At 38.9% G+C, this 27294-nt stretch overlaps 2 protein-coding genes across 6 annotated transcripts in view; one reads left to right on the top strand and one right to left on the bottom strand.

Moving 5' to 3' along the window:
• Positions 1–53: 53 nt before the first annotated feature.
• DCP2 (decapping mRNA 2) lies at positions 54–23301 on the top strand. Of its 2 annotated transcripts, none has more exons than XM_083884580.1 (11): positions 54–160; positions 6865–7016; positions 8705–8832; positions 9230–9328; positions 10751–10903; positions 12488–12600; positions 12709–12816; positions 13556–13679; positions 14892–15002; positions 16684–16735; positions 17413–23301. In XM_083884580.1, exons 1-11 carry the CDS (start codon positions 108–110, stop codon positions 17574–17576), a joined length of 1257 nt encoding a protein of 418 aa, XP_083740706.1. In that variant the 5' UTR covers positions 54–107; the 3' UTR covers positions 17577–23301. The 2 variants fall into 2 exon arrangements, with proteins under 2 accessions (XP_083740706.1, XP_083740705.1); XM_083884579.1 differs by having other exon boundaries at positions 14889–15002.
• A 176-nt stretch (positions 23302–23477) lies between these two features.
• MCC (MCC regulator of WNT signaling pathway) overlaps positions 23478–27294 on the bottom strand; it is a 207448-nt gene continuing 203631 nt past the window's right edge. Inside the window, exon 20 of one of the 4 annotated variants that reach the window (XM_083884575.1) lies at positions 23478–27199. In XM_083884575.1, the coding sequence (XP_083740701.1) occupies positions 27019–27199 (181 nt within the window). In that variant the 3' untranslated portion in view covers positions 23478–27018. The remainder of the gene's footprint in view (positions 27200–27294) is intronic. The other 3 variants (XM_083884576.1, XM_083884577.1, XM_083884578.1) reach the window with 3 other exon arrangements.

Below are 27294 nucleotides of genomic sequence, written 5' to 3'. Positions count from 1 at the left end.
TTGGCCCCGGGAGCCGCCGCTCCGCCGCTCGCCCGCCCCCCGCAGCGCGCCCCCGCCGCTTCCCTGCGCCTGGGCCTCCGCCGCGTCGGGATGAGCCGCGCTTCCCCATGGAGACCAAACGGGCCGAGATCCCCAGCAGCGTCCTGGACGACCTATGCAGGTACGGCCGCGGGCCGGGGGCAGCCCCGGGGCCGCGGAGCCGCCGCTGCCGGCGGGCGGGAAGGGCGCCCGCCCCTGCCCCGCGGGGCCCGGGATGTGGAGACGCTGAGGGGTGCGGGGCCCCCGGGCCGAGGGGCGGCTTGGCCATCCCGCCCGCCGGGAAGCGGAAGGACGAGGCTCGCCCCGTTTCCCCCGTGCCCGAGGCCCCGCCTCCCCATGGAATCCGTCCTGGAGCGGCGGGAAGGCTGCCCCGGCCGCCTCTGGACCCGGCATGGGGCTGCCCCACCGGCGGGCCGGGCGCTGGGCGCTCGGGGGAAGGGGAGGAACATTGTTCGTGGGGGTTCTCGCGGGGCTGGGCCGGAGGAAGCGGAGCGGCGTCGGCGGTGTTTGCGCAGGGGAAAGAGGAGCCGGGAGCGCGGGGCCGGCGTGACATGTGGCCGAGCCCCGGTGCGGGGCTCGCTGCTCCCAGGTCTGGTGTCATTCGGAAGGGGCGACAAGGAGGCCCTTGTGGTGAGTTACCTCTGCTGGAAGGGAACGTGCCCGCGGGCGGCAGGGAAGAGCCACAGGGACACCCTTCGGCCTGAAGCTGCCCTCTCTTGCTTGTCGGTTCTTTCGGAGTGAAATGCTTTTCTTGCTCCAGGGGCTTTGCGTTTGGATTTTCATAAAGCGTGGGTTCTGTGTTGCGTAAGAGGGGGAAGTTGTGTTTTGTAGGGTCTCAGCCTCTGATCACCTGTCGTGCAACCCTTCAAAGTTTGTAATTTGTCTGTCATCCCTCGAATGTGATGACACAAACTGCATGTGATATTTGGCATGAAATAATCCTTCTATTTTACCACCTCCAAGGGACTCCTGGTGACTTATTTATGTAAAAGAGGGAAAGGTTAGTGAAGAGGAAAGATACCCTACTTACTATAATTATGGTTTTCAGATGAGTGAAAATGTTTAGAAGTGAGAATACCACAGGGGGGTAGAACTGTCCTGCTCAGTATTGTTTTGCACTTGTGTAGTACAAGAGTCAGAGTTTGTGATAGGCATGTCAATTTTCAATTCCCTAAATCTGGCCTCTGAAGCACGTTCGTATTTCCATTGTGTCTCCTTTGGGCTCCCGGCAGAGAGAGGAACTTCCTTTCAGATCCCTGCCCACATACGACTCAGTATTTAAGACTTGAGAAAATCCAGAGGGGAATTGCAGTGACTACAGAACTGATACAGCCTGTCTGTGGCTGCTAGAAGGGCACATGAGTATTTGAATCTTATATTGTAATAGGGTCAGTCCCACTGTCTTACTGTGTTTCTTTGTGATACTGTCATCTTCTGTCTTCAAAATGGTCTTTTGTATTTGTGTTAATGTTGTAAATGCATTATAGAAGTATCTGTCACTTCTGCATTCTTCAATCTATATATGATATTAATGGGAATTTTGGTAGAAAATGAGAGGTGATTTTTCCTACTCAGTTACTGGGTATTATTAAATAACAAATAACAAGTCCCAGGTATCAATGTCAGTTTTTGTCATGCTGTCTCGTGCTGTGGAGTTGTTTAACTGAGTAAAGGTGTGGAGGTGCAGAGACCTGATGTGGGTTTAGCAACTTCTTGATACTCCCTTTGTCTGTGCTGTTAACCCCATTTTTTGACTTCAGGATTTATGTTGATTTACCTTGGCCAAGTAGCCAGATGCTCATGGAGCCACACACTTCCCCTCTTCAAAAAACATTTGAAAAACAGCTTTTTCTTCATCCTTGTTTTTCCCAGGGAAACTTCATGACAGCTTCACCCTTTCATTCTCTACTCTCCTTTACCTCTTCTCCTGTGAGCAGCTCAGGGGATGGGGAATGGGGACTGTGGTCAGTCTGTAACACATCCTCTCTGCTGCTTCTTCCTTCTTCTGCTTTGCCCCTGCTCCAGTGTGGGATCACTCCTGGAGGCTGAGGCTCCTTCAGGGCATATCCATCTGCTCCAGCACGTGATCCTCCACAGGCTGTAGGGTGGACATCTCTTCTTCCTCCTCCTTCTCCAACTTTGGTGTTTGCACTGCTCTTTCAAGCTGTCTTTTTCACTTCCTCTGCCTGTCTGGTATTTTTGTCCTTAAATACACTTCCCCACAGGCACCACTATCTCAGCTGCTGCCTTCAGCTGTGTTCCACAGTGAGTCCAGCATTAGCCCATCACTGCCAGCACCTGGGACCTGCACCCAGAACAGCCTAGTTATGCCTGTTGTTAGCACTTCAGTCACTCCAATTTCACTTAGAAGTTAACTTTTTGATTAATAAATATCATTCTACTTGGCTTTGCTCTTGTTCTCTAAGCGTAATGCCTGGCATGTTCTTCCTCCTCTTTGATACTGCTGCATATTTTATCTTAAGATTTATGTTCAGCTGCAGTGCTGGGGCAAGAAACATCAAGTAGATGTAAAATAGATTTTAAAGTTTTTATCTTTTAGTTACAGCAGTTTTATAGGTAAGGGATCTTTTCAGTAGTCAGAATAGAGCCTTCAAAAGAAATTGGGAGTGGTAGTGCCAATTGAAAACTGGGGAGTGGTAAAATGTTGATGTGAATAAGGTCATTAATGCAAGGGAGAATCATATAATGCTTTGAGTTGAAGGGACCTTAAAGATCATCTCATCCCAGCCCCTCTGCTGTAAGCAGGGACACTTCATATACCAGGTTGTTCCTGAGCACTTGGAGGGACAGCACATTAACAACTTCTCTGTGCAATGTGTGCCAGTGCCTCACCACCCTCACTGTGAAGATTTTTTTTCCTATTATCTAATTTTGCTGTTTTTCTTTTTAAAGCCATTCCCCATTGTTCTGTGACTACATGACACTGTGAAAAACCCCTCTCCAGCTCTCTCATATCCCTCTTTAGGTCCTGGAAAGCCTCAGTGAAGACTTGCTCTAGCAGGTCCCCATCCTCTTTTGTTGGGGTTCCTATAGCTGGACACAGCACTTCAGGTGAGGTCTCACCAGAACAGAATAAAGGGTGAGAATCACCTCCCTCAATCTGCTGTGCACACTCTTCCATCAAAAGAATGGGCTGGGAGCTCACAGTGTCAGCTCATGTAGAGATTCTCCTCCACCAACACCCCAAATCCTCCTCCCCAGAGCTGCTTTCCATTCATTCTCTGATCAGCCTGCGTTTACATTGTGCTTGGGATTGTCCCAGCCCAGGCACAGCATCTTGCACTTGGCCATGTTGAAATTCATGAGGTTCACACAGACCCTCTCTCAGGCCAGCCAGGGTCTTTAAGGGTATCTGGACAAGGTCCTTTTTCAGTGTGAAAATTAGATAACAAGATAAGAAATCCATAAATAAAGCACACAAGGCTACAAACCCAACAGAGGAATGATAAGGAGGCCAGTGGTGGAAACCAAGCCTGGCCAGTGGTTGATGAGGGGATGTACTTCATTCCAGCAAATTTATCCGAGCATGGACCTGCTCTTGGAAAACAGGAAAAAAGTGGGGAAATCAGAATAAAAAAATATGTAGATGGAGACCTAAGAAATCAGAAGTGGACACAATGACAAGAAACAAACCTGTTATTTGCACTAATTGACCAGCTGCCAAGTAACTACAGACACGTCTGCCTGTGTTGGACTGGGTCTCCCTTTTCTGACCCAGAGATGGGGCAACTGAGAGGCATTTTAAAAACTTATTCCATTTTCAGTTTTCTGGAAGGGTGAGACGTTATAGATGTTACAGTTCATGCCATGACAATCAGAAGCCAAACTATTTCCTAATTACAGAACATTTTAAGTGTTTCTTTGCCTATCAGCTTTTGCCACACAATGCCTTGAAGCCAATAATCTGAAATTAACCCTTGTGGGTCCTACTACAGTGCATCTTTCATAGTTCTATTTCTCCAAAGTATCTAGTCTTATTTGCAGGACCATCATTGGAAACTTATTTCTAGTTCCATTTCTACGTCCACTCTATTCCATGGCATTTCTAAGTTACCATTTTCTATCTCGATGTTTGCATATGGATACCTACCATGTGAGCCTTCTGTCAGGCTTTGAGAATTCTCAACAAATCCATTTCCCACATTTCCCCCTCTCGAATGGAAAAGAATTTTTTGATGGCCTTATTTGTCCTTGGCTGTGAACAATGAAGTACATAAGGCATTATCACTAATATTATCACTATAACAATTAACGCATATAAATGTATTTTGCAAATCTTCTTTAGCCAAGGTGCAAGGCTCTATCTTTCAAACAAATTATTCAGCCATGATCCATTGTTTGCTTTAATTTGATTTATCAAATCTTTTAGTTTTTGAAGATGTTTATGGATGAACTTTGAATAGTCAGAAAAATTCATATAACACAATCTTTCGAATTCTTCACAACTATGTCTGTGTGCTAGTAAAAAAATCAGTTGCTGTTTGATTTTGAAGGACACTGTGTCTAACCCTGTTTATGTCTGCCAGCATATCACTGATTGCAGTGGGTGTGCATTGGTTTGTTTACTTAGCTAACATCTAACTTCATCTAACTGTTTTAATGCCATTGCAGAAGCAAGCTGGGGTAGTAACAAACCTGCTGAAACCCTTTTTGCAGCTTTCTAGTGCATAAAATCACTATTACAATTTTCTTCATATTGGCAGTAAATCTTTTTCTTTTATGTTTTTTTCTTAATGACTGTTTAAGCACTAGGTGGTAGCACAGTAAGTTATCTAATACTGCATGGACCACCTTCAAGGCACGATGGAATGCCTTGCTAAGCCCTATTTCTACAACTGAACCAGTATCCTTTGGGTAATTGTCATGGATATTGGTCAACCTTGAGAAGTCCACCTTAACTATCTGAGTAATTTCACCAGAAACTTGAGTTCCTGTAAGCAGGGTAATTGGGAGCAACAGTGTACTTTGGAGGATCATTCTCTTGCTAATTGCTATTTGAAAATGTAAGACAGAAATACATGGTTAAAGAACCGAGAATTTCCAATTCTTTGGGTTCGGAAGGTGCTTTACAAAGTTCTTTGGTGTAAATGTCTCAATTAATTACAGGATTGTTCCCATTGGCACCTGGCTTACTGTTAAGTTGCTTTTTGGTCAAGGGATCATAATATATAGATATCGGCTAGTCTTTTACTGACACACAGACTTGACAGGTTGAAAAAGGCTTTCCTGGGTTTGAATTGGACAGGCACATGGTGTCTGCAGGTGGGACACAGCACGTCTGGCAAAAACTGTGGTCTCTGTGCTGCTCATGTTTGTGTTCCTATTATTCTGCTCGAGGAGTTGCTGGTGTGTTCTTGTGCACCAAGATAGAGCTTGATGTTCTTCTCTGGAATCTATTTCAGTTTAGCTTCAACATCAGGGGTTTCTGTTTGGGAAATGACTAACAATTGGGGAATTAGAATCTATTAAGGAGCAGTTCAAAAAATTAAGAACATACAATGTTTTTTATAAGCGTTTTTGAGGAGCCAACTCCCCCTTTTGTTTTTTAACTTTAAAACAAAACAATATACGTGGTGTAAACCAAGAAACTTAAAGTAAGTAAGGATAATTTAAATAATACATGTAATCGATAAAACATATAAAAGTAGATAATTATTAATGTTTGTTTAAGATGTTGTGGGGGAAATGAAATGGTGCAAGTGAGGGGCAGAGCACAGGCAGCTGCAGTGGAACTGTGGGTCACAGCCTGTGCAGGGGGGGAGGAGGGACAGGTGTCTTCCCCCTGCCTGTTGTGCCTGTGTACTCACTAGTGCTCACTTCAGACTGGGCCATGTGGTGGGGCAGGGACCTGTGTGATGGGTGTGAGGGTCTGGGACCTGGGCAGGGCTGTGGGGTGGAAAAGGAGACTTGTGCTCGTACTTGTGGTACCCGTGAATCTGCCTGGAAGCCTGGGGGGTGTCAAGTGTGTGCCTGCACCAGTGACCTTCTGCCTCTGTCCTTGGCCAGAGTGCCTTGGAGGGGCAACCAATCCTGAGATTCTGTGACAATTCATACTTGTCAGATTTTAAGTAAAGACACAGCAGTTCTGGTTTGAGCAATGGTATTATGCTCTTTTGGAATTTAGCTGGTGGCACTCAGGAGCTGAATGTCAAAGATCTCCATCAAATGATTTAAGTTTGGTGGGGTGTATGATCTTAAATTTCTAAAGAGGGAGTTCTGCTTTTGATATAAGTACATAAACAAGTAAAGCTGCTCCTGCTTAACTAAAATGGGCTATCACACAGTGCTGCTTAAACTTTTATCTCAGTGACTCTGTGTTCCAGTATCTGGGCTAAACCCAATTGTCCATGTTCAGTTTCAGGCTGAGAAAATAAGTAGGATCATATTTAATTTTAAAATCTACATAAATTGGTAGTTTACTGTGGTTTTACTATGTTCAACTTGTGTCCTGAAAAAAAACAACGTTCTTTAATGGACTTGTAAAAATGCTTTCATTTTTGTAACAGAGCCATTTAAGTATGTTGTCTTCACACTCCCTGTTTTCACAACAGTTAGTTTACTTATTTACTTAGTATATTGTACTTGATGTTTCTGAAAGAACAAAATAATCCATTTTCCTTCTTGATTTTAAAAGTTGTGTTTTACTTTGTGAAAACTTTTACTGTCCCTGTGGGACATGAGGAGGATCTGGTGGTCTGTTGGTGTGTGCTAATAGATCAAGAATTATACTGTTGCAATGTTTTATTGTTAGCTGTATTTAAATCAGTAGATTTGGCTAATCTTACTCTTTTTCTTTCCTGGCAGCCGATTTATTTTGCACATTCCAAGCGAAGAGAGAGACAATGCAATCAGAGTGTGTTTTCAGATTGAACTTGCCCATTGGTTTTATTTGGATTTCTACATGCAAAACACACCAGGATTACCTCAGTGTGGGATAAGAGACTTTGCTAAAGCTGATATCCTTTTTATGACCTTGATTACTTTATGTCTTGGTGGTAAAGTGCAAACTGAGTATTGTTAACAGTATTTCATAGTATGATAATACTAGTTCATGTGTTAATGATTAAAAGTTAGTATTGTTAGGTATGTGATGTTACTGAGTTCACTGCTTCCATAATTTTTGGCACCCACAAAAGAGATGCCTCTTGGACTGCTAAAGAACTATGGAAAACAGTCAGTTTCTTACGTTTGAGGATTTTTCCTCATGGTTGCACTTTGCATGCTAGGTTGGTTTCAAGGGTAAGCTGTCGGTGCTCTTTAAACTGAACTCCACAGTTTAATTAATTTTCAAGTAAATAGTGACATAAACGTTAAAAGTAGTTGAAGGTGGTATGTGTTCCCCCATGGGCAGTGGGGAATTTCCAGTTTTTTGGAAATTTCTGTAGGGTAGAGACTGCATTTTTACTGAATTCAAATGATTTGCCTCTGGTTTTCTTGTTGCTTGCAAGGGCTTCTGGAATGTGTGCTGTCTGGTCCTTACTTGAGAAAACTGTGGCTTTCATCGAGCAAGTGTTACAGTTTTAGCCTTTTCCTATGTGTTCTTGATGAGAGATTGGAATATTGCTTCTGACTTAGAAGATAATATTATTCATGGTGTCACTAAACATACTTACCTGTTTGTCTCATAATATATATTTACTTTGAAACACTACAGTTTTTAACAGTAAACTGTAAAAATATAGTCATATTCAATTGGTTGATGTTGTGCTGTAATTTTATGTATGTTTTTAATTATAAATGTATTTTCAGACCAACAAAATTCTCCTAGTAATTGTAGGCAGTGCAGAAAAAAAATCAGTGTAATGGATGTTGTATGTTCATTACATATTTTCCTTTCTAGCTCATATTTGCCACAAATATTAGTTCTGCTGCAGTGTATTTTTAAGTATTCTGCTGTGGAGTAGTCTTTATTGGTAATATTATATATGTAATATATAATATTAATATTTTTATTAAGGACTTGCAGATTTTCTATCAAAATTTTAGATTTATAGAGGTTGTTTATATTTTCTCTGCTTGGTGAGTTTTGATAAAGTGTATTAGAATTTAGATTTCTGTAACTGTATGCCATTAAAAAGTGTGGGAGGTGTTTTGCATAGTAAACACTAAATTCTGTTATTCTGTGCCGTAATCTTAACAAATGATTGTGGCAAAAATTTATTCCCATTTATTTCAAGTACAAAGAACTGAATTTTTTTCCGTCTTACTCATTTCAAAATGAAGAAAATGTGTTTGTAAATAATACTTATTAAAAATAACTGTTATGGGGTTACTTCTGTTTTCAAAATTATCTTCCTTTAAACAAGCAGCCTTGTGCATTCTTTTTTCTTGGCTCTTTTTTTCTGTTTTGTTTGGGGGTTTTTTTGGGGGGTGTAATTTTTGGTTGGTTGGTTTTTGTTGTCGTTGTTGTTTTTCCTTTATTTAGATTGCTTGGTATAGGAATTGCTGAATTACTTGATGCACTCCAACTTTTAGTGTTTTGTAATGGATTATTCATAATATTTTTTTATTTCCAAGAGACTATATCTTGAAAGGACTTAGGGGAGTGAGTGTTTATTCTAAATTTTGAGTGAATATCTTTTGTATTCAGTATGTGCTTTGGAACTGGCTGCTTAAATTTATCTTTCTTAACATGCTGCTGTACTCTTCAATCACTGCCCTTTTCTACTGCCTCAAGGTGAAGATGTACAAAAGGTTTTAGATGAGTGGAAAGAATACAAAATGGGAGTGCCAACCTATGGTGCAATTATCCTTGATGAGACACTTGAAAATGTAAGTATGGAAATAGTTGTGATGGACTGTCTAGAGGGAGGAATGGCACATGCTGGCAGAAGTAATTCTTTGTTGTTTACATTTTTCTTCTGAAGAACTTTGCATTCACTGTCAAGATTCGCAGAGACCTGACAGTTGCTTGATATTGGTGGCTGTGTATGAGACAGTAAACACACTTCTGCTTGCTTTCCTTCTCAGTTTTTTTTTCGTATTCTGAGTTATGTGATTCTGTTAAAAACTTTGCAATTCTTGCTAGAACACAGCAAACTTAATGGTTTCCTTCCTTGAGGCTAAGGTATTCTTTTGGAGAATGAGGGGGGTGCTGGATGGAAGACATTTAATGAAATCAGTTAGAACACCTGCGTGTTTGACAGTTAAATTCCCTTGTATTTTGTAGGTTCTTTTGGTTCAGGGCTATTTAGCAAAATCTGGTTGGGGATTTCCAAAAGGGAAAGTAAATAAAGAAGAGGCACCTCACGACTGTGCTGCTAGAGAGGTAAGTTTTGTCAACTCTTTAAGATAAAGAAGTGAAATTTTGCTGAAATCAGGATATATGTGTTGGGTGAAAAGGCACTTTACTTAGGTAATCCCGTTATTGAAATCATGTGAATAAATAATCTGTTCTTGCAGTCATCTTCTGATGTACCTTCTGGTGCCTTTCTAAGTTCCAAAATGGTAGTCAAGGTTGAGGCTATATAATTTTTTTAAAAAGGGTTTATTTTTCACCTTATTTTGCACTAATGTGCTAAATGAAGTGAGTACTATTTTTAAAGTTCTCTGCTGAACTGTGAATTTACTTTTAAGTATTACCTGTGGTGCTTGGGAAATCTTACGCAACTTATGGCTTTTGGCATATTAATTTCAATGGTCACCATAACTATAAAAATGTGAAGGAATGTGAATTTAGCTTGTGTACACTGGGCTATGTAAAGAGGCTGAGGAGCTGAGTTGGAAGTTGTAGAGTTTATGTAAAAATCGTGAAGAACTTTACTTTTTTATTTTTCAGTTATGCAGGAACAAAAATCAATGTATATGGCAAGTAAAATCTGAAAAATAAAATAATCTGTGGTATTTATTGCTCCCAGAGACCTAGATAATGTAGTGAAGCTGCACATTCAAAATGGCCTGTAAAAGAATATTAGTGCTACAAATTCAGTGTTTGTTCATCCACAGTTTTTGAGAGAGAAAATTAAGGTGAGGGAAATTGGACTGAATCAGTAGATGAGAAATCACAGAGTTTTGGGGTATTTTTGTTTGTTTGTTCAAGTATACCTATCAAGGATAAACTAGACATAGCTGCTTCAAGTAGGAATTACATGAAGTATATCTTCCTCTTTACTTCAAGTTATGCTAGCAAAAGCATTAAATGGAGCACAGTTATACTGGGGAAAAAAAATCTTTTGATGGTGTTACTTTGAAAATTTGATTTAGATTTCACTAGTGAACAGCACTGTTGTTATCATCTTTTTTCTGTTAAGTTAGATTGTTATTGTGGAAAGACTGACAATTTATTTTATATCTGAAATAAATCTTTCAACTTCTTTCACTGGAGTCAGCACAGATCTGAAACCCTAAGCTGCATCTGTGTAAAATCTGATTGAAGAGGTCTTCACTTGGCAGTGCCTACAGGGTTCAGCAGTATTTCAGAAGTGGATGAGGACCAACACCATATTTATAAATTGCTTCACAATGGTGTAATAGGATTGTTTCAACTTGCATTGCAGGTCTGTCGTCTTAGAGAAGTCTAAAGCATGTAGATGCTTCTTCTAATTCTGAGCAAATATCTCTGTGTAAAGGCTTGTTTTTCCCACAGCTTTCATGGATATATCTGAAGAATAGTCATTCCTTCACTTGTAGTAATAGGTTGTGAAAGGATAACTCTGAGTACACACACTAATTTCATCTAAATACTTCTCAGGTGTTTGAAGAAACTGGCTTTGACATAAAAGATTATATCTGCAAAGAGGACTACATTGAGCTGCGAATTAATGATCAGTTAGCACGGCTGTACATCATTCCAGGAGTTCCCAAGAACACAAAATTCAACCCCAAAACTAGAAGGGAAATTCGGGTAAGTGTTACCTTGTTTGAATCTATAGGAACTTTGCAGAGGTTAATTTTTTAAGCCAGAATTGTGTAAAATAATGAACCTACTAAGCACAATGAACACCTCAAATGCTAACCAGTGGCGTCTCTGCACTGTAGGGTTTTGTGTTGACTTCTTGCAGCTCACCTGCAAGTCTGATACTTGACCATCTGTGTGACATCTCCATTTGTCATGAAAAGACTGCAGCTAAAATACAATTCTCCTTTTCTCCATTGTGGTGTATATATTAATAATTTCATATTATTCCTTGTTACAGATGCATATGTAACTATATATTCTCAAGTTGTAATTATTGGTTGGGGACATGCAAAAGCCTACATATGAAAAGGACAAACTAAGGATTGTTTTCTCTCTTTCTTGGCTAAAACTGTCCAGATTTAAGAAAATAGTATATTTTAACGAAGAGGTTGGGAAGGGGACAGAAAAAGGAAACTATTTTGGATGTATTGTTTACCATTAGGTTTTTAAAAGGTATTGTGAGAGGGAAAGACAAAGGCTTATGTAGCAACTTGTTGGAACCTTTGTCTGTGGTATCTGTAATCTTTGCATATTTTTTTCTTTCATGGCAATTCAGTTTAAAACAGCTGTATTTCCATGCAGATTGTGTCACTGAACAGGACATCTTGCTTTCTAAATAGGGAAAGTATTTGATTGGACAGGACTTATTTTTTTGCATTACAGACCTGTTTTTTAAAATAAGACATAAGATGAAATTTGAGGGGTTTTAAAAAATACACAGTAAATATTGGACTTCGTAGAATAGTGACTGTGTATGTGGGAATGTTGAAGAGTTCTTGCAATGACAGAGTTTTGAAGCTTTGTCTTCATCTGATCTAATGCCACCAGGTGGGCTGGTTTTGTATTCCCTGTAGAACTATATTGAAAACTTGTTTGGTTTGTAACTTATTTCCATAGTTTGCATCTTGTCTGGACCTGGGGTTTTTGGCGTGGATTCTGTGATAGCAGATCTCATGTGGGTTCTTCTACACTGTCTGTGGTCAGAATTCCTGATTTTGTTCTCCATTCTGCAAAGTATACAGTTTTAACTATTAAAAATAAACAGTAACATAAATCCTATCCTATCCCCATATTTTGTTTGTTTTCTTTTATAAGGAAACCTGAAACTTACTGTCAAACTAAACACCCTTCTTACTTTTGAATGGATATTGGTGGTCCAGTATTGATGGCACTTTAAATAAAAAGTTATTGAAAGTTACTCAGAGCTTTACATTTGTTTATGGCATTCTGTGTGCTGTCGTTTGGTTGGTTTGTTTATGAAATTCTTTTTCAGAATTTAGTTGCTGATTAACACCTTTCATATTTTAGCTGCAGTATCATGCAATGAGTTTATGCTGCACCATCTGCTACTGTAGTTGCAGTTGGAAGAGTTAATTAACCTTTCGTGAAAAATGCTGTTGTGGCCTGTTAATTTAAGTCTTCCATGGTATTTTTTTAATTAAGGGAAATAATTGTGGCTGATAGACATCTGTAACATTCTGCTAAGGCTACAGTAGAGGGTATTTTGATTTTATTTCTTGTTTTTTCTAGAATATTGAATGGTTTTCCATTGACAAATTACCATGCCACAGAAATGACATGACCCCGAGGTCTAAGCTGGGTTTGGCACCTAACAAATTTTTTATGGCAATTCCCTTCATCAGGTATGTTTGAGATGAGGCAAATGCTATGCTAGTTGTCTTTCAGACAACTTTAAATTCTTTAGATTTGTCTTGGTAAGTAGATCTTGTTATACTTCTCCTTGCTCACAGGCCATTAAGGGAATGGATTTCCCGAAGGAATGGCGACTCCTCAGATAGCGACAATGGTTTTTCATCTGCAGGGAGCACACCCTCTAAGCCCAACCTGGAAAAAGCTAGGTAAGAACCAGGTCAGTTTAACATCTCTATATTCTTTCTTATAAAACACTGGTCATACAAATATGACAATATTATGCAATGACAATTATATACAATACTACTTGTCCTTTTCTCTTTCTCTGAAGATTTGTGTTTCAGTAATGGGTAAATGAAAAAAGCATAGATTAACATCATAGGATCGTAAGTAAGGTGAGAACTTAATTAATGTCATAATACACAGGTGTCAGAATGGAGATTATTTCTTCAGTCTTGTTTATGGGAATCAAGAAAATCAGAAGCTAAAGCGAACAGATAACTTCCAGTGCTTCAAGTTCAATATTTTTGGCACTTCTGCACAGGAAAAGTAAGACTCTCTAAAGCAAGACTGTAAAGTACTCTAAGAAGTGGCTAGCTAGATAAAAACCTGTGGGAATCAGTAGGGTAACAAGTGCTGCTGGCATTAGATTCACCTGAGTGAAAAGTGGAGAGCAAACTTTAAAACCTGTGGTCCCTATGAGAGGACTTAAGTAATTTGAGCCAGGGCAACACCAATGAACAACAGGACAAATGTTAATGTGGACTTGGCCTTTTGTCTGTGGAGAATACAAATGGCAGTGAGCATTATTAGAGTTTCCATACTAGGTTACTTAAGGTTGTCTTCCAGATTGTTCTCAAAAAGCAGAAAATTCTTTCATACTTGTCTTCTGCTCTCAGTGGATTTAAAGTTGTGTTGTAAACTGTCTTTGTTTTCCTGTACTAGATCCAAACTTCGCTGTAGTCAACAGGTGTTTACAGATGGCTTTTCAGGAGAGCAGTTAGTGAAGCCAAAACAGCCACAAAAGCCATATAATCATCCTGAGGTGTCTGAAGTTTTGAAAATAAAGGTAGGTTTTTTCTTAGGCAATCATATGAATCTGGACTATTGTCTTGGTTTAGGGCAAATTTTGGGAGGAAACTTCTGATTGGGGTCCTTCTAGAAAGCAAATTTAAGTGGCCCTTCTCTTAACTGGTTTGGGAAAAATTATTTGAGAAAAATGGAAAAAACTGTTTATTTAATTTGTAAAGTGTTTACAAGCATAAAAAATGAATAATAATAAAACTTCTTGCTGTTCTGAAGAGAGATGGAAAAACTGAGGAAGTTCTTGCTGTGAGTTGTAGCTCAGCTTGTCTAATCTCCTGTCAGTTTATCTGGCACTGGAAAATGCTGTCCTGGGCCCCAGTGGGCCACAGGTGTGAGCTCACAGTGTTTTTCTGGGTTTTCAGTCCAGAACATGTTTAAACAATTCCAATTAAAAAAAAAAAAAAAAAAAAACACAACAAAAAAACAACAAAAAAACCCCCCCTCACAGTCTAGGGAGCTTGTCTGCTTCAGCTAGCAAAAAAACTAACTAAGAAGCCAAAGGAGAGCTCTCTCTCACTGTCCATACTGCAGACAGCACTGAAGGATGTGGGAGAGTGAGTGCAGTTTCTGATAACAAACTGCATGCTCCTTTTTCCCTCCCTTCACTCTCAGAAGTGGTCTTAAAGGTGCAGAACTTAATATCCAGCATAAACAGACCAGACAATTGGGGATACAAACATAATAAAGTCATCCCAGGACAACTATTAAATACAAATGTCTTTCTTCATAAGGGTTTTCTCTCTAGCACAAAAATAGTGAATTTCATCACCACAGAATGCAAAAATAGAAACATGGAGTTGGGGAATACTCTTGGGAATTCTTTGATTTATCTCACACTAGAAGTGGTGGTATCAGGTAGTAATTGTGCTGTATCATGTGCAGATGGTAATTATACTTGCCATTTTGGTGTTATCCCTAGTATATCTGCATCAGTGCATGAAAACTCACTGACCTGAATTAATTGTGTAATAATTCTGTCATAGTGCAAGAGAGAATGAGTAACAGCTGATGGCCCTGTAGCTTGAGTGTATATTTGGTTAATTTCAGTGGGCTTCAGTTTTTCTGCAAAAGAAACTGTTTACATGTTTTGAACTTACTTGGACGGAACTTGGGGTTACTAAGTAGAAAACGTCAATGCAACGATGTCCAATTATGCCATTTAAACTCTTTACTTTACTTATTTTGGACATAGCAGCAGAGTCAGAGCCTGAGGAACAATGGCAGAAAGCAAAATCAAGACACTTCCAGCCAAAAGAAACGAACAAATGGACTGCACAGTCAACCAGTTAAGCAAAACCATACCTTGGTAAGAAGCATGCAGTGGCTATGTCATTAATAGGTTCCATAATGCTTAACAAATGTCCTGCTGAAACAAAGTGGAGTGCATATCTATCAAGAGTATGTTTGATCAGAGTATTTGATATGTGTTTGCAGATGTATAACATTTCCTATCTTGTGTGCATATACATCTATAAAGAAGCATACTAAATTTCAAAGTTTTCATTTTAGAAGTAAGTAATTTTAGCTGTTGAAAATTTTTCAGCTGTTTCAATACATAGGCCTGCAGCTTTCCAGTTTCCTGTCATATAAAAGCCTTCTGTGGTGTGTAGTAATAACTCAGTGTAGTACACATCTTACTTATTCATGTGTGATATCTTACTGTAAGCATGGGGTTTTCTTATGCAACACTTGGAAAATGGTGATGCAAGTGCTTATTATTTCCCTTCTCTCCATCAAACAAATGTTGAGACACAGACTTGGCTTGGATACCAGAATCTCAGATAGTTTTTTAATCATCCAGCAGAGCTGTTTACAGCAATTTGTAATTGTATCACACTCCTTGCATGTTACTTTCCCTTGCAGTTACTAATTGTGTTTGTCCAGTTCTTCTCAGTGGGAGTAGACTCACTGAGCTGTGCTCCCTTTTATAGTAGAATGTGCTTTTGATTCTCTGTTTTTTATGGCTCTTCGGTGTACTTTGTTGGCTCGTGTGCAGCAGTGAGGCCCCAGTCCTCCATGCAGCTCAGCTGGCTTGTCCAGGGTTTAATTTCTCATGTTTACAGGCTTTAAACTAGATTCTTCCCATTCTGGCTTGTGGTTATTGCCTTCTTTCTCTTATTCATGTAAACATACAGAAACCATAAACTTGTCCTAAAATCCTCACTGCAGCAAGAAATGATAAATTATGTTTGAGTCTGAGTCTAGAAGAGTGACTTGACTGGCCAGAAGTCTGAATGGATAGGAACAAACTATAATGGTAATCTGGAAGATCTTCATGGAAACAACTGTTAATGCTCCACGGTTACTTTGTAGGCTCTTCTCGAGGCTTTTCTAAATATTTCTCTTTTTCCGTTCCACTTGTGTTTTGATGATGGTCAGTCTTTCAAAGTTTAAATATTTTGTGTCCCTGTGATAATTTTCTGATGTAATTTGAAGGCCAGGAAACTCTTAATTTGTAGAGAATGTAATATTTTTTCTGTATTGGTGTACTTACAGCAGCAATACTTGAGGCTAAAACAACTCTTCCCTGGAGAGTTCTAAGTTTGTGTATCTAAGCATGTTAATTTAAATGGCAGTAGCAGCATGTTTGCAAATACATTCCCCTTGCCTTTTTTGGGACAAGCTCATTGAAGAGTGGGCTTATGCGTGCACAGCGTTGATTCCACACCGCCATATGCAAGACCCTTCCATCTTAAAACAGTTAGAAAGTACTCAAAATTTTCCTGTAAAAGTTTGCATGTTAGAAGTGTTTTAGTGACTGTTGTTAAAAGGTTGCATGCTTCTGAAAGACTTGTGGACTTAAAGCATGTTTGCTACATCAAGTGATGTGACAGCATTAAAACTGAGTAGTCATACTCAGCATACAAATAATTCACACATGAGGTGTGTCAAAGCAGATATAACCAGCATGCCTGTTAGATGATGCTTAAATATAATGCCATTTCTTTATCCTAAAATGTGTAATGTATGGTCATTCTCTTCACCAGAAATGTGAAAAAAGGCTTAATCCAAGAAGACTTCAAGATAACTTTGAAACAGGCAAGTGCAGTCAGAATTTTCGTCCACTGTCCTGTGCTACAGGCTGAAAGCACCCAAATAATGATGGTTGAGGGCTTTTCCTCATGACAGTCTTCCAAATCTTAAAAAGCTGTGTTTTTCCAAGGTAGTCTGAGGTTTTGTTTGTTCTTTAATTAAAAAGATACTGTTTCATGTTGGTATTGCTATTCTTCTCCTTAATTATAAAGACTGACTGATACACCAGGTGGCTGAGTAAAAAAGTAATTAGAAGCTAGTTTAGAAAAATAGCATCTGAGTCAACATAGTGCTGGTAATTGAGTGCTGTTTCAAGGCTTTCAGACCTGCTAGTAATAAGCCACAGCAGAGTGCACACAGTTCTTTACTTACTGCTCAGGAATGGGTGCCATTTTTTTTCCTCCTTATTAAGAAATGTCTGTTGAGAAATGAAACTATTATATGTGTAAAACTGGCTGTTAAAAGTGTTTCCAGATTGCAGTGAATTTGAAGATTTATTCTAGCCTCTAGACAACTTGTAAAGATGGCTGTTTGAGTTACCTTCTGTTCATGACCAAACATAGAGATTTTTTTATAAATATTAATTGAATTTATGTTTGTGATATGTCTCTGTGTTGTTATTGATACTTTTATTTGCAATTGCCGATTTAAAATCTATTTCATACTTTCTTCTCTTTAAGCAGAAGCAGCATATGAGATGTGTTGCTCCAACGAAGATCCACTGCCAGAACATGTAGAGGGACATTCTGTGGCATGCAATGGCCATTACAAATTTGCTTTTTCATCAAGAGCTTTCTTGAGTTTCAAGTTTGACCATGATGCCATAATGAAAAGCTTTGACCTCTGACAGCAAACTTACTGGGAATAAGAATCAGACTTGCCTGTTGCAATTGAGGGGGTTTCTTATCCAGCCTTACTCTTTCTCAGGAGTTTTTTATTTTGTTTTGTTAGTTTGTTTTTAAATGCAATGCAGGGACTGACTGCTGGTTTGGAAGGGTTTGTTTCCTTTGCAGTATGGGAGTGGCATAGTCAAGTGTTGCACTTTAAATGCAGTCTAGCCTTTGTCCACAAAAGTACCTTTCCAATGTTCAGTTCACTTGTTCCTAGCTGTGCATTAGAGGGCATTCTTTTCACTTGTGTTTTGTTTTTTGTGGTTTTTAAATTTTGTTTATTTTAATTTGCCGTGTGTTTGGTAGAATGTCATTGAATTTTTTTTTAACTGTTGGAGTATACCAGCTTGCTAACCTTTTAACTGTTCTGATGTAAATTATTTGGCTTACTAGTCATTATTTTGTAGAACATTGCAATATTATGCAGTGGCAATGAAACTAATTCTCAGAGGACACCTGTCCTAGTGATTTTGAAACCAAGTTGCACATTTCAAACCTAGCCTCAGCCTGTCATCCTTTCTCTGTACTGATTGTTTGCCCCAAATACCTTCCCTCCTTCACACTGATAGTTTTTGTTGGCTGGCAATCACTAGTACTTGAGTCAAATCTATAGCTTGTTGACTTTTTGTACCTGCTCTTCCTTGGTCTTCGATAATGACACTCAAACTGGGTAAAACTCAGCCCTTCAAAGTGTCTAAATTAGCTCTTGTGCACTGCCCACAGCTGCCTAAGAAGTTATGAGGTAGCTGCTTGCAAAAAAAGAGAAGCTTAAACTTGTGTGTGAGAGGTTACTTGAGTAGAATTTATACTGAATGTAAATAAGCCTCTGTAGATTTCGCTGAGGAGGAAGAGAGGTGCATGGATAATAGAGGCATTGTGTGACACTGAACAGCTTAATCAGGCTTCCAATAACTATTCCAAGGGTGTTCAGTATTGTATTCTGTGCTGTTGTCCTCAGATCTCTTGTGTAGTGTATGTGCTCTATATATATCCAGTAGTATTGAATTGCACTTGCAGTTAGCATTTAAATGATCTAGCCTCAGTCATTTTCAGCTACAGTGCTTTCTTAGGAAAAACGTAAAAGATGGGGTGGGGATGGAGGGGAGGAACAAAAAACCTTTAAGAGTTGAGGTGATGAGCTGTTGTATCACCTTCAAGTTAGTGGGTTTTGAGCATGTGCGTTGCAGCGGAGAGAAATGCACTGAAATAATTTGTCATAGCAGCTTGTGATAGCAAGCATGTCCCAGATTTAAAAATGGACTTTTCTCTAGAATAGAGGTAATTGATTAACTTCATAGGTTGAATGAACTACACCCTTGTAGTGTATATACATGCACTGAGTTTTTATGCAACTCATATACGTCATCCAAAACCAAAATCTTGGTCTTCCTTCAACCACCCTACTTCATATACCCTACCTAGTGTTTTCCTCAGAAATAGCTTTAGAACTTTCTCGTGGTTTATTCACCTGCCTGGCACCAGGTGATTTGGAACTCTAATGCTGTAATAATTTTGGCCATGGGAGTGTTCAACTTCTGTATCAGTCAACAGGAGAAATGGACTACAGCATTTCCTTCTTCTGGAGGACAAGGGTTCTGAGGGCCTTGTTTTTCAAGACCAAATTGTGAAATAGCTCAATCTAGCTTTGTCTCACTTCTTTTTTCTTCTTTTTTTCTTTTTTTCTTAAATGTATCCAAAGGCCATACAATGACAAAGAAGAGTAATTAAGAAGGTAAGGATAATGCTGGAGGAGGTTACGTTATTCAGCTTCAGGTGAAAACTAATCTTTAGTTACTTCTTTGTGTTATTTTAGTTGATTTCCCAGCAAAAGTGCCTTTACTCATGGTGAGGCAGAAGTTTGTATTATATCCTGAGGCTGCTACTGCCTGTGGAGCTAACAGGACTCTCCTAAGGCATAATTAAATAACAGGCTGTGGAAATCTTTTTATAAATAAGTTGACTTTTCAGATAAATTAGTTATAGATCATTTATTGCTCTGTGGAATAATGGGGATGTTGATGAAACAGTGAACTTGGAGCATCTGTCATCTGTTTGGGAAGTCCTGGCAAGGACTTCCTTGGCAAGTCCCAGGCAAGAGGAAGTCTTTAGACCAATGGAAGCATGTTCTATGAATAGAAGATGCTGGCTGCCCTCTGTTTACTGTGTTATTTTTTTCTTCTTAGTGAAATGTTGGTTCAGTATAAGAGACATTGGTTGCTTCATTAAGCAACCCAAAGTGAAGCTTACACATGTCATTGATTTTAGTAAACCTAGCCTTAATGTGAGTTGCAAATAAATGTGATAAATATGCAATAACTTACTTCTTTGTATAAGGGTACCGTTTCCTGTAGTAGCATTGCTTTCTGCTTTCTTAGTAAGGTTTTTCCTAAAATTATGTAAGTGTGGTGGCATGTGATCCACTTTGGTGGGCTCCATCATGCCCTGCACCGTGAACATTTTGTTTACTGTAGTTTATGTTCTTATTTCACCATCCCTTTATAATTGTATTTCTAAGTTTAGAAGTACTGTTTACATTAGCTTCCATAAAACAGTGAAGAAATAGCAAGTGAGATACAGGCTTTAGTTCTGTGAGTTTTTACTTTACAGGAGCTAGACACAGGGAAGTAGAAACTGTTCGCATGTCTGACTTGAGAGCTGGTGTCAAGATACTTGAAAAACAAACACTGTCAATTTAGAATGCTGCCATGTTAGGGGTTATTCAGATAATGAATGGTCAAGTCAGTGTTCTTGGATTCAACTTGCAGAGTAAACAAGTATTTAGCAAAAAAACCCTACAGCTGTCTGGTGCTAGGAATCTGGTACTAGTGTGCAGTTTCTAGTACTATGTCATCTCCCTGCTTTAGCATGAGGTTTTTAGCATCTCTTCTCAGAATGCTTCTATACTTTGACCTTGGACTGAAGAGTGGCCTGCCCAGTTAAGTGACTGAAGTGCTGCTGACTTCAGCTCCTTGATGTACATCAATCATCCAACTTTTAAAAGTAACTGTGTCTTGCATAGTTTGAAGTCTGGCAACAGTGGTTGGGAAAGAGAGGGGAAAATAGCTTTATTTATTGCACAATCAAAGTATTATTTTTTAACACAATGTAAATTCCTTAGACCAAACAGGCATAAATAGTTTCTAAAGAAATTTTAGGCCTAATCACTGTTCCAGGCTTCTGTGCTGTGCTCCAGCTTCCTTGAACTAATTTGGTGATTTGAGAACAATATTTAATGATTTTTCTTCACCTACCTGTGGCTGTTAAGGCAGGCTTTGGGTCTGGCTACTTGTAACATACTTGCTCTCAGATTGTACTTTCAGACAAGAACACAGTTCTTCCAACCTTTACTTAATGTGGTGATTTGCTTTTGCACTTACGCCATTATGGTGTGAAGAGCAAAGAGTCTACATTAAGAATCCAAACTTCAGTATCCTGTAGTGCAAGACAGCACTGTTGCTCCAGGAGTAACCCGTTGCCCAGTTGTGGGGTCAGTGGGCTGCTTAATCCTCAGATACTTGGGGTTTTGTTACAAATTCTGAGCAACAGGTTTCTCTTCCAGAGGTAAAGCCAGGTGCCTTCATGTTTGAAGTTTGGAGGTTATATTCTAAATGTGTTAGGAAGCTCATAGTTATTGAAAATTAGTAGAATAGTCTCTCTTGTTGATATTGATTTCTGTAAATAAACCAGTTTTAAGTCTTGCACTGTAAATGTTAAATAATCTGGTGCTTATAAACAACTTCATAATTTCAAATTGTTTTTGTTATTACAATATTTCAGCTTTTGAAACAACCAAAATTATTTAAGATATGGTAAATTTATACAAACTAACTGAAGGTGCTTTTACAGTAAATTAGACTTAGAAACTCTTCCATAATAGGTTTTTGTTCATATGCATTTATAGCAATAGTGTAGTTCAAGAATAGAAGTAGGCTAAATGCTAGTATTTGCACTGTTCTTAATCTCATACGTAAGCACTGATAGATGCAGTAGGATTTGTGCTGTGTGTACATTTCACTTTTTCATGTAGCTTGTGAACTTAAAAGGAAGTCAACATTAAACAACAATGACATCGGCCATATTCAAGATTGTACCAGAGGAACTATTCCAGATTGGTAGCAGTACAATAAAACAAAACACTTGGGGTTTAACTTGTCTTTACTTTGAAAATGTTAGGTTCAGCAAGACTTAACTTTTTGTACCAATTGAGCTTTACAGAAACCCTTATCTTTAAATTGTTCTCAGCTCTGGCTGCTTCTGGGAAGTCAGAAAAGTCTTCAAGTCCTTCAGTGTTTCCAGGAAAAAAAAGCACTTCCTTTTAAGTAATTGTTAACATTTCACAGAGTATACAATGTTTAAATTTGGAAAGGTCTCTATGGATTTTACTGAAAACAGAGTATTTTGTCATTTGTAAGCATTTATATTTGATCAGAAGAACTAGCTTCTTGTTTCCAGTATGGGTAACAGTTCAGTGCCTTTAAGAAAACGATTACAGCTCATGGAGCGTTAATCAATAAGGCATTCATAGCTTTTTAAGAAAACACATCTTGCAAACACAGTTCTCTATGACACATTTCCAGTGGTGAGAAGAACTTTGCAAATTTTTTCAAGCATGTTTGATCAAAATTACTAAACTGTGGGGATGAAATTTGTACCTTACGAGTTGGGTACATAATTTTGTTATGGAGAAAAAAAGCATGGGAAACTGCATGATTAAGAGCTCTCAGCAAATACTTCTCACACCAATACTTGCAATGGAACTTTACTGTGTCTGCATGGCACTGCACTATGTGGAAGTTGAACTTCATCCCTGAGGAGCAGTTTACCTGGGTTTGCAAGGCACTTTTACCATTAAAAAGCAAAACAGACCCCCCAGAAGGCATGGGGTTGTTAATTGAGGCAGAATGCTCCATTGGTCTTCATGTTCCAGGACCCAGACTTGGGTACTGCTTCCAAATGTGATGACACTTTTCAGGGCAGCACTGTATGCCCCACAGAAAACAGGAGCCAGTGCTTTGTGGTATGGCTCAGGCATGAAGGGTTATGTCTTCCTCCTATTTGTTTAAAGCTCAAGAACTTTATCTGTTTTCCTCTGTGTGTAAGTGGCACATCAGTGCTAATTAAGTAGAAAGTGCGTACAGCTAAAGAGTTAAAATCATTACAGATTTTATTCAGCTTTCATTATGTTCTTTTGAAGAAAGTTTGCATTAGTCAACTCTTCAACTGCATTAAGTAAAATCTGTAACATCCACTGTACTGATGATTGTGATTTTGTTTGTTATGAAGCACACCATTTAAGAGACTATGACTAAGTTGACGTTTTCTTCTATATTATTTTTTCCTCTGTAAAATTAAATTACTTTATAAATAAACGTATTGAAGTATGAATATAAGGATCGCCACTTATTGTGAAATGTGATGCCTGTGCTGCTGGTACAGGTTATTGTTTCACTGTAGAATGTTTACATGTTGCCTTAAGCCAGCAGTGATTATCTCCAGTCCAGGACACAAAGTATTAAAGCCAGTTATAAAGGTGGATGAGGAGCTCATTCAGGACAATGGAAAAAAAAAAAAAAGGTATTGACAAACTGGAGAAAGGAAGTATGTGAACTTCAATCAGTGCTTTTGGAATATTTATGTAATACTGAGTATTTTGTTTTCCTTTTGTTTTGGTCCATATAACTTCTTATTGAAAGATTTGGACATGTGGTAACAGTTTCACATGTGCCCTTCCATTTCTATTAAGTGTTCACTGAAGATGTAGAGGGTTCATAGGAAGAAGCATTGATGTTCTTGAGCCCAGCTAAAATCTGTGGCCAGATCTGAGTTCTTAACAACTCTTCGTGGCTCTATTGAGTAACTTTACTGACAATGTCAAACCATCTTCAGAACTTAGCTTGGAGATGATACCTTTGTGCCAATGTAGCTTTATGTAGTCCCATTCAATAGCAAGATAACAAGCCATGGTGGAACAATTCCCAAGGCAAAGAAACAGCATTAGAAATTTATTCAGAATATAAGAACATTTGTAAAATAAGTATTATAAATGCCTCTGTATAAATAAATGCAGTTTTAACAATTCTATATCAAATGAACACAAAATAGCTATTTTACAGCTGCTAGAAAACTAAAAGGTGGCAACACATTTAAAGCTAATTCAGTAAGGTGAAAAGTTTCTAAAATTACAATGCATGGTGCAGTATTAAAGGAGGAGAAAATTCTAATAAGACCAGTAGAACATGACATGAATGCAAACTTAGTCACATGTGCTTTGCAATAGCTAGCAGTACATTCAAGCTGGTGAAGATTTATACGTCATAGAATTAGAAAAAAAATAAATGCTTTTTCTGAGCACTCTGTGAAATACAAATTTCATGCACTCTGATGACTTAAGAAAATCAAAAAAAGTTCAGTCATTAATTCATTAATGGACTTAGATTGGCAAGAATCAGCTCTTTTTCTTGCTTTGCAAATTTATTATTTCTGCAACAAGTGCTAAGAGAGTTAAGTTACTGGAACTCACAGCGCACTGCACACTCCAGTATTGGTACTTCAGATTTGCATAAAAGGAGTTTGAAGGGTTTTTGGCTTTTTTTCTGAGGGTTGGTGCCATTTTAATGGGGTACACTGGAGCTGCAGCTGATTATCACTATCAAACAGTTTTCACAGTAACATTAAGCCTGTGACCACTTCCCTGGTGATCCTTTCCAGTATGTGAACAAATGATGCAGTAGCTGCTTGCTGAGGCAAATAACTGGTGGTGTGTTAAACTATGGCTGCTGCTGAGGCTGGATGGTATCAGTGGTGCTTTTTCACCTAAAACCCTTATGGGGAAAAAATGGGAGTAGTTTACATTTACTGATGATTTATAGTTTATTCTGAAGTACTTCTAGAGCACAGTTGGCATGGAACATTTGTGCTAAATGTAGTGAAATAATCAGCAAACTGTCAGGCCTGGGAAAAGCACTGAGGCTGCAGCTTTTTATGCCTCTGTGTAAGAGTATCTGAATTTTTATGGAAGAAACTCTTCTATGTGAGGGTGCTGAGACACTGGCCCAGGTTGCCCAGAGGAATTGTTGGCTGCCCCAGGGGCTGCCCCATCCCTGGAATGTTCAAGGGCACTTTGGATGGGGCTTGGAGACCCCTGGTCCAGTGGAAGATGTCCCTGCCCACAGAAATGAATTGTAACAAGATGATTTTTTGGGTCCTTTCCAACCCAAAGCATTCTGTAATTCCATTATTCTAAACAGGGGAAAAAATGAGCCTAAGAGGCAGCTCAGTGCAGTATGGTTTATGTCCTCTCCAGTGAAAGGTATTTCACATGGACATTCTGAGGTGACCTCAAGTCACACAGATGTTTCAGGTGCCAGAAGACAAAAGTGTAACTGCATTTTTGCCACAGCACATGGTGGATACTTTCCTTTGTGTTTCTTCAGAGGAAGTGTGCTCAGCTACCTCTGAAGCTGATGGCAAGCCCTGACCTTCTGGGCGTGAGAAATTTGAGGCAAAAAAAGGGAAAACATCTAGAGAGCTAAGCAGAACCATAAAGACAGAAGAAATAAATGTGCCTCCTCCCTCAAGAGACTTACTTGCAAAAATTTCTAGTCACATTATAAATTAAGAAGTGCAATTATTCTGAGAAAGAGGACTGATCAAAACCAGAACATCACTAACTAAAAATTTCAAAATCAGCACTGTTTTAATTTGCTGTTGCAATCAATCACATGTGATGCTGGCTTTGTGGATGATGAACTAGACTCCAGAGAAGTAGGAATGACTAAAAATGGAAGACAACAGCAGCTACAGTCGTAAGAAAGATGGAAAACCAACTGCTTTAGTTCCAGATATAACCAAGACTTAACAGTAATGGCATATTCTGAACACAAATTCCCACAACTATGTTGTCTAACCAACAGTAGGCAAAAAAAAGTCCTCTAAGAGTATTTCCTTAGTACTAGTGATGGGAGGAATAAATGGGAGAAATTATCATAATTCTAAATACACTAGTAAAAAAAACTTGAGGTGCAACTCAACATGTAAAGCAAAAATGATAAACATCTCCTGAAATCAGATTCATTGGAAATCAGCGTGGAAAATGCAAGGCAGAGGCATAACACAGCAGCAAGCTAACACAATGAAGGGACTATAGCTTGGTTTTTTATAACACACATGAAACTGGTTTACGTACTCTGTCAAAAAAGCTCAAATTCTGAATTTAACAGGTGCTACAGCAGACTCCTGTATTTTGACCCTACAGAAATCAACCTGATCCCCATTATTTGCTTAATGTTCATTAACCTAACAAGGCAAAATTTGCACTTCAGTCAGTCTGATAATACAGTAATACGTGATTTAAACAAGAGAATGTTAGCAGTAACAAAAACTAACCTAAGAAGCTGTAAGACTTCACCATTCACATTCTGTTTGTGGCTGGATATCCATACATCTACACATTTCTAGTTTTGTGCCTATGTATTCAATATTAAACAGGTACATTACTTAAGTACCTTTTTTGGTCAAAAAAAAAAGTATAAAAAGAAGACATTCTACCTCTTGATCACAGTAAGCTGTAATAAGCACAACACAGGTGACAAAAATGGCCCAGCTTCTTAAAGAAAAACTTGGATATAGTGTATATAGCAAGGAAACCAACTTTTTTTACAAAAACGAAGTTGCTGTTGCAAACAGCATGCAAAATAGCAGGAGGTCTTCTGTAATTTCTTACACACCCTTGGCACAGACTGTCAGTGTGGCATGGTGAAACCCACAGCCTTTGGCCCTCTTACGCACTGCAAAAGCTACACCTTTATCATAATTCACAGAGATGCAACTACACTTTCTTGCTCTTTTCCCAAATTAACCGGAGTTTTCCTACCTGACCTGCACTGTGAGCAGCAGAACTGCAAGCAGGGTGCAAAGAAAAAGCCAGCCAGGCTGTCATCCCCACCTCTGTGGCTGCCTGTTTGCTGGTTTAACCACAGCAGCCAGTCTTGAGGGTACAGTGTGGACTTGTGTACAGAGAGAGCTCAGAGACTGGGAAAACTCTCACATGGTCTCCAAACTACCCAAATGAAAACCTTTTAACATGAATTATTCTGCTGTGTGACACTGTCACCCATGGGCCATTGATAAAATGGAAGAGAAGCTGTATGAATACAGACATTACAACACAGACAATGTACACTATAGCATGATAATTCAGGCACTGCCATTTTACATTATGAAACAGTCCTTAAGGTTAACACTTTTATTATCCCCATGACACCTCTCTGAGATCCCAGAGAAGGTGGTTTTAAGTTTTGTCAGCATTGACAATCAGAGCTTTTAACATTTGAAGCTACCTAAAAGTCAACTGCCAAAGGAAAGTTGTAATGGCACTAAGCATCCTTTAAAGAGATGCATTTAAAGTGAAGTTTCATTGGTGTGTGGCCTGGAGTTCTCTTCTTCCAGTAAAGCTATTCTTTGTTTGAGCATTCTTACTTGGGTTTCATGTCTCTCCACCATGGCCATCATTTGTGATTCCAGTTTCTTCAGCTTATTTTGATGCTTTTTCTTTGCTTTTTCATAAGCCGCTACCAAGTTGCTGTTAAAATACAAGGCATACAAATAATTTAAACAGGCTTTTTCAGAGCAAGTGCTACAAAAAATCAACCCCAAAGCCCCACCTTCAGGGAACTT

This window comes from Zosterops lateralis, assembly GCF_965231275.1.
Source record: "Zosterops lateralis genome assembly, chromosome: Z".
Lineage (NCBI taxonomy): Eukaryota > Metazoa > Chordata > Aves > Passeriformes > Zosteropidae > Zosterops > Zosterops lateralis.
Note: the sequence above shows the minus strand (reverse complement) of the source record. Positions and strands in the feature narration are given on the sequence as shown.

Excerpts from the sequence above, each read along its gene's own strand:
- DCP2 (XM_083884579.1), top strand. The coding sequence starts at position 108 with ATGGAGACCAAACGGGCCGAGATCCCCAGCAGCGTCCTGGACGACCTA. Across the intron at positions 7,017-8,704 it reads AAGAGACTTTGCTAAAGCTG|TCTTCAATCACTGCCCTTTT; the intron begins ATATCCTTTTTA and ends ATGCTGCTGTAC. Across the intron at positions 12,817-13,555 it reads CCCAACCTGGAAAAAGCTAG|ATCCAAACTTCGCTGTAGTC; the intron begins GTAAGAACCAGG and ends TTCCTGTACTAG.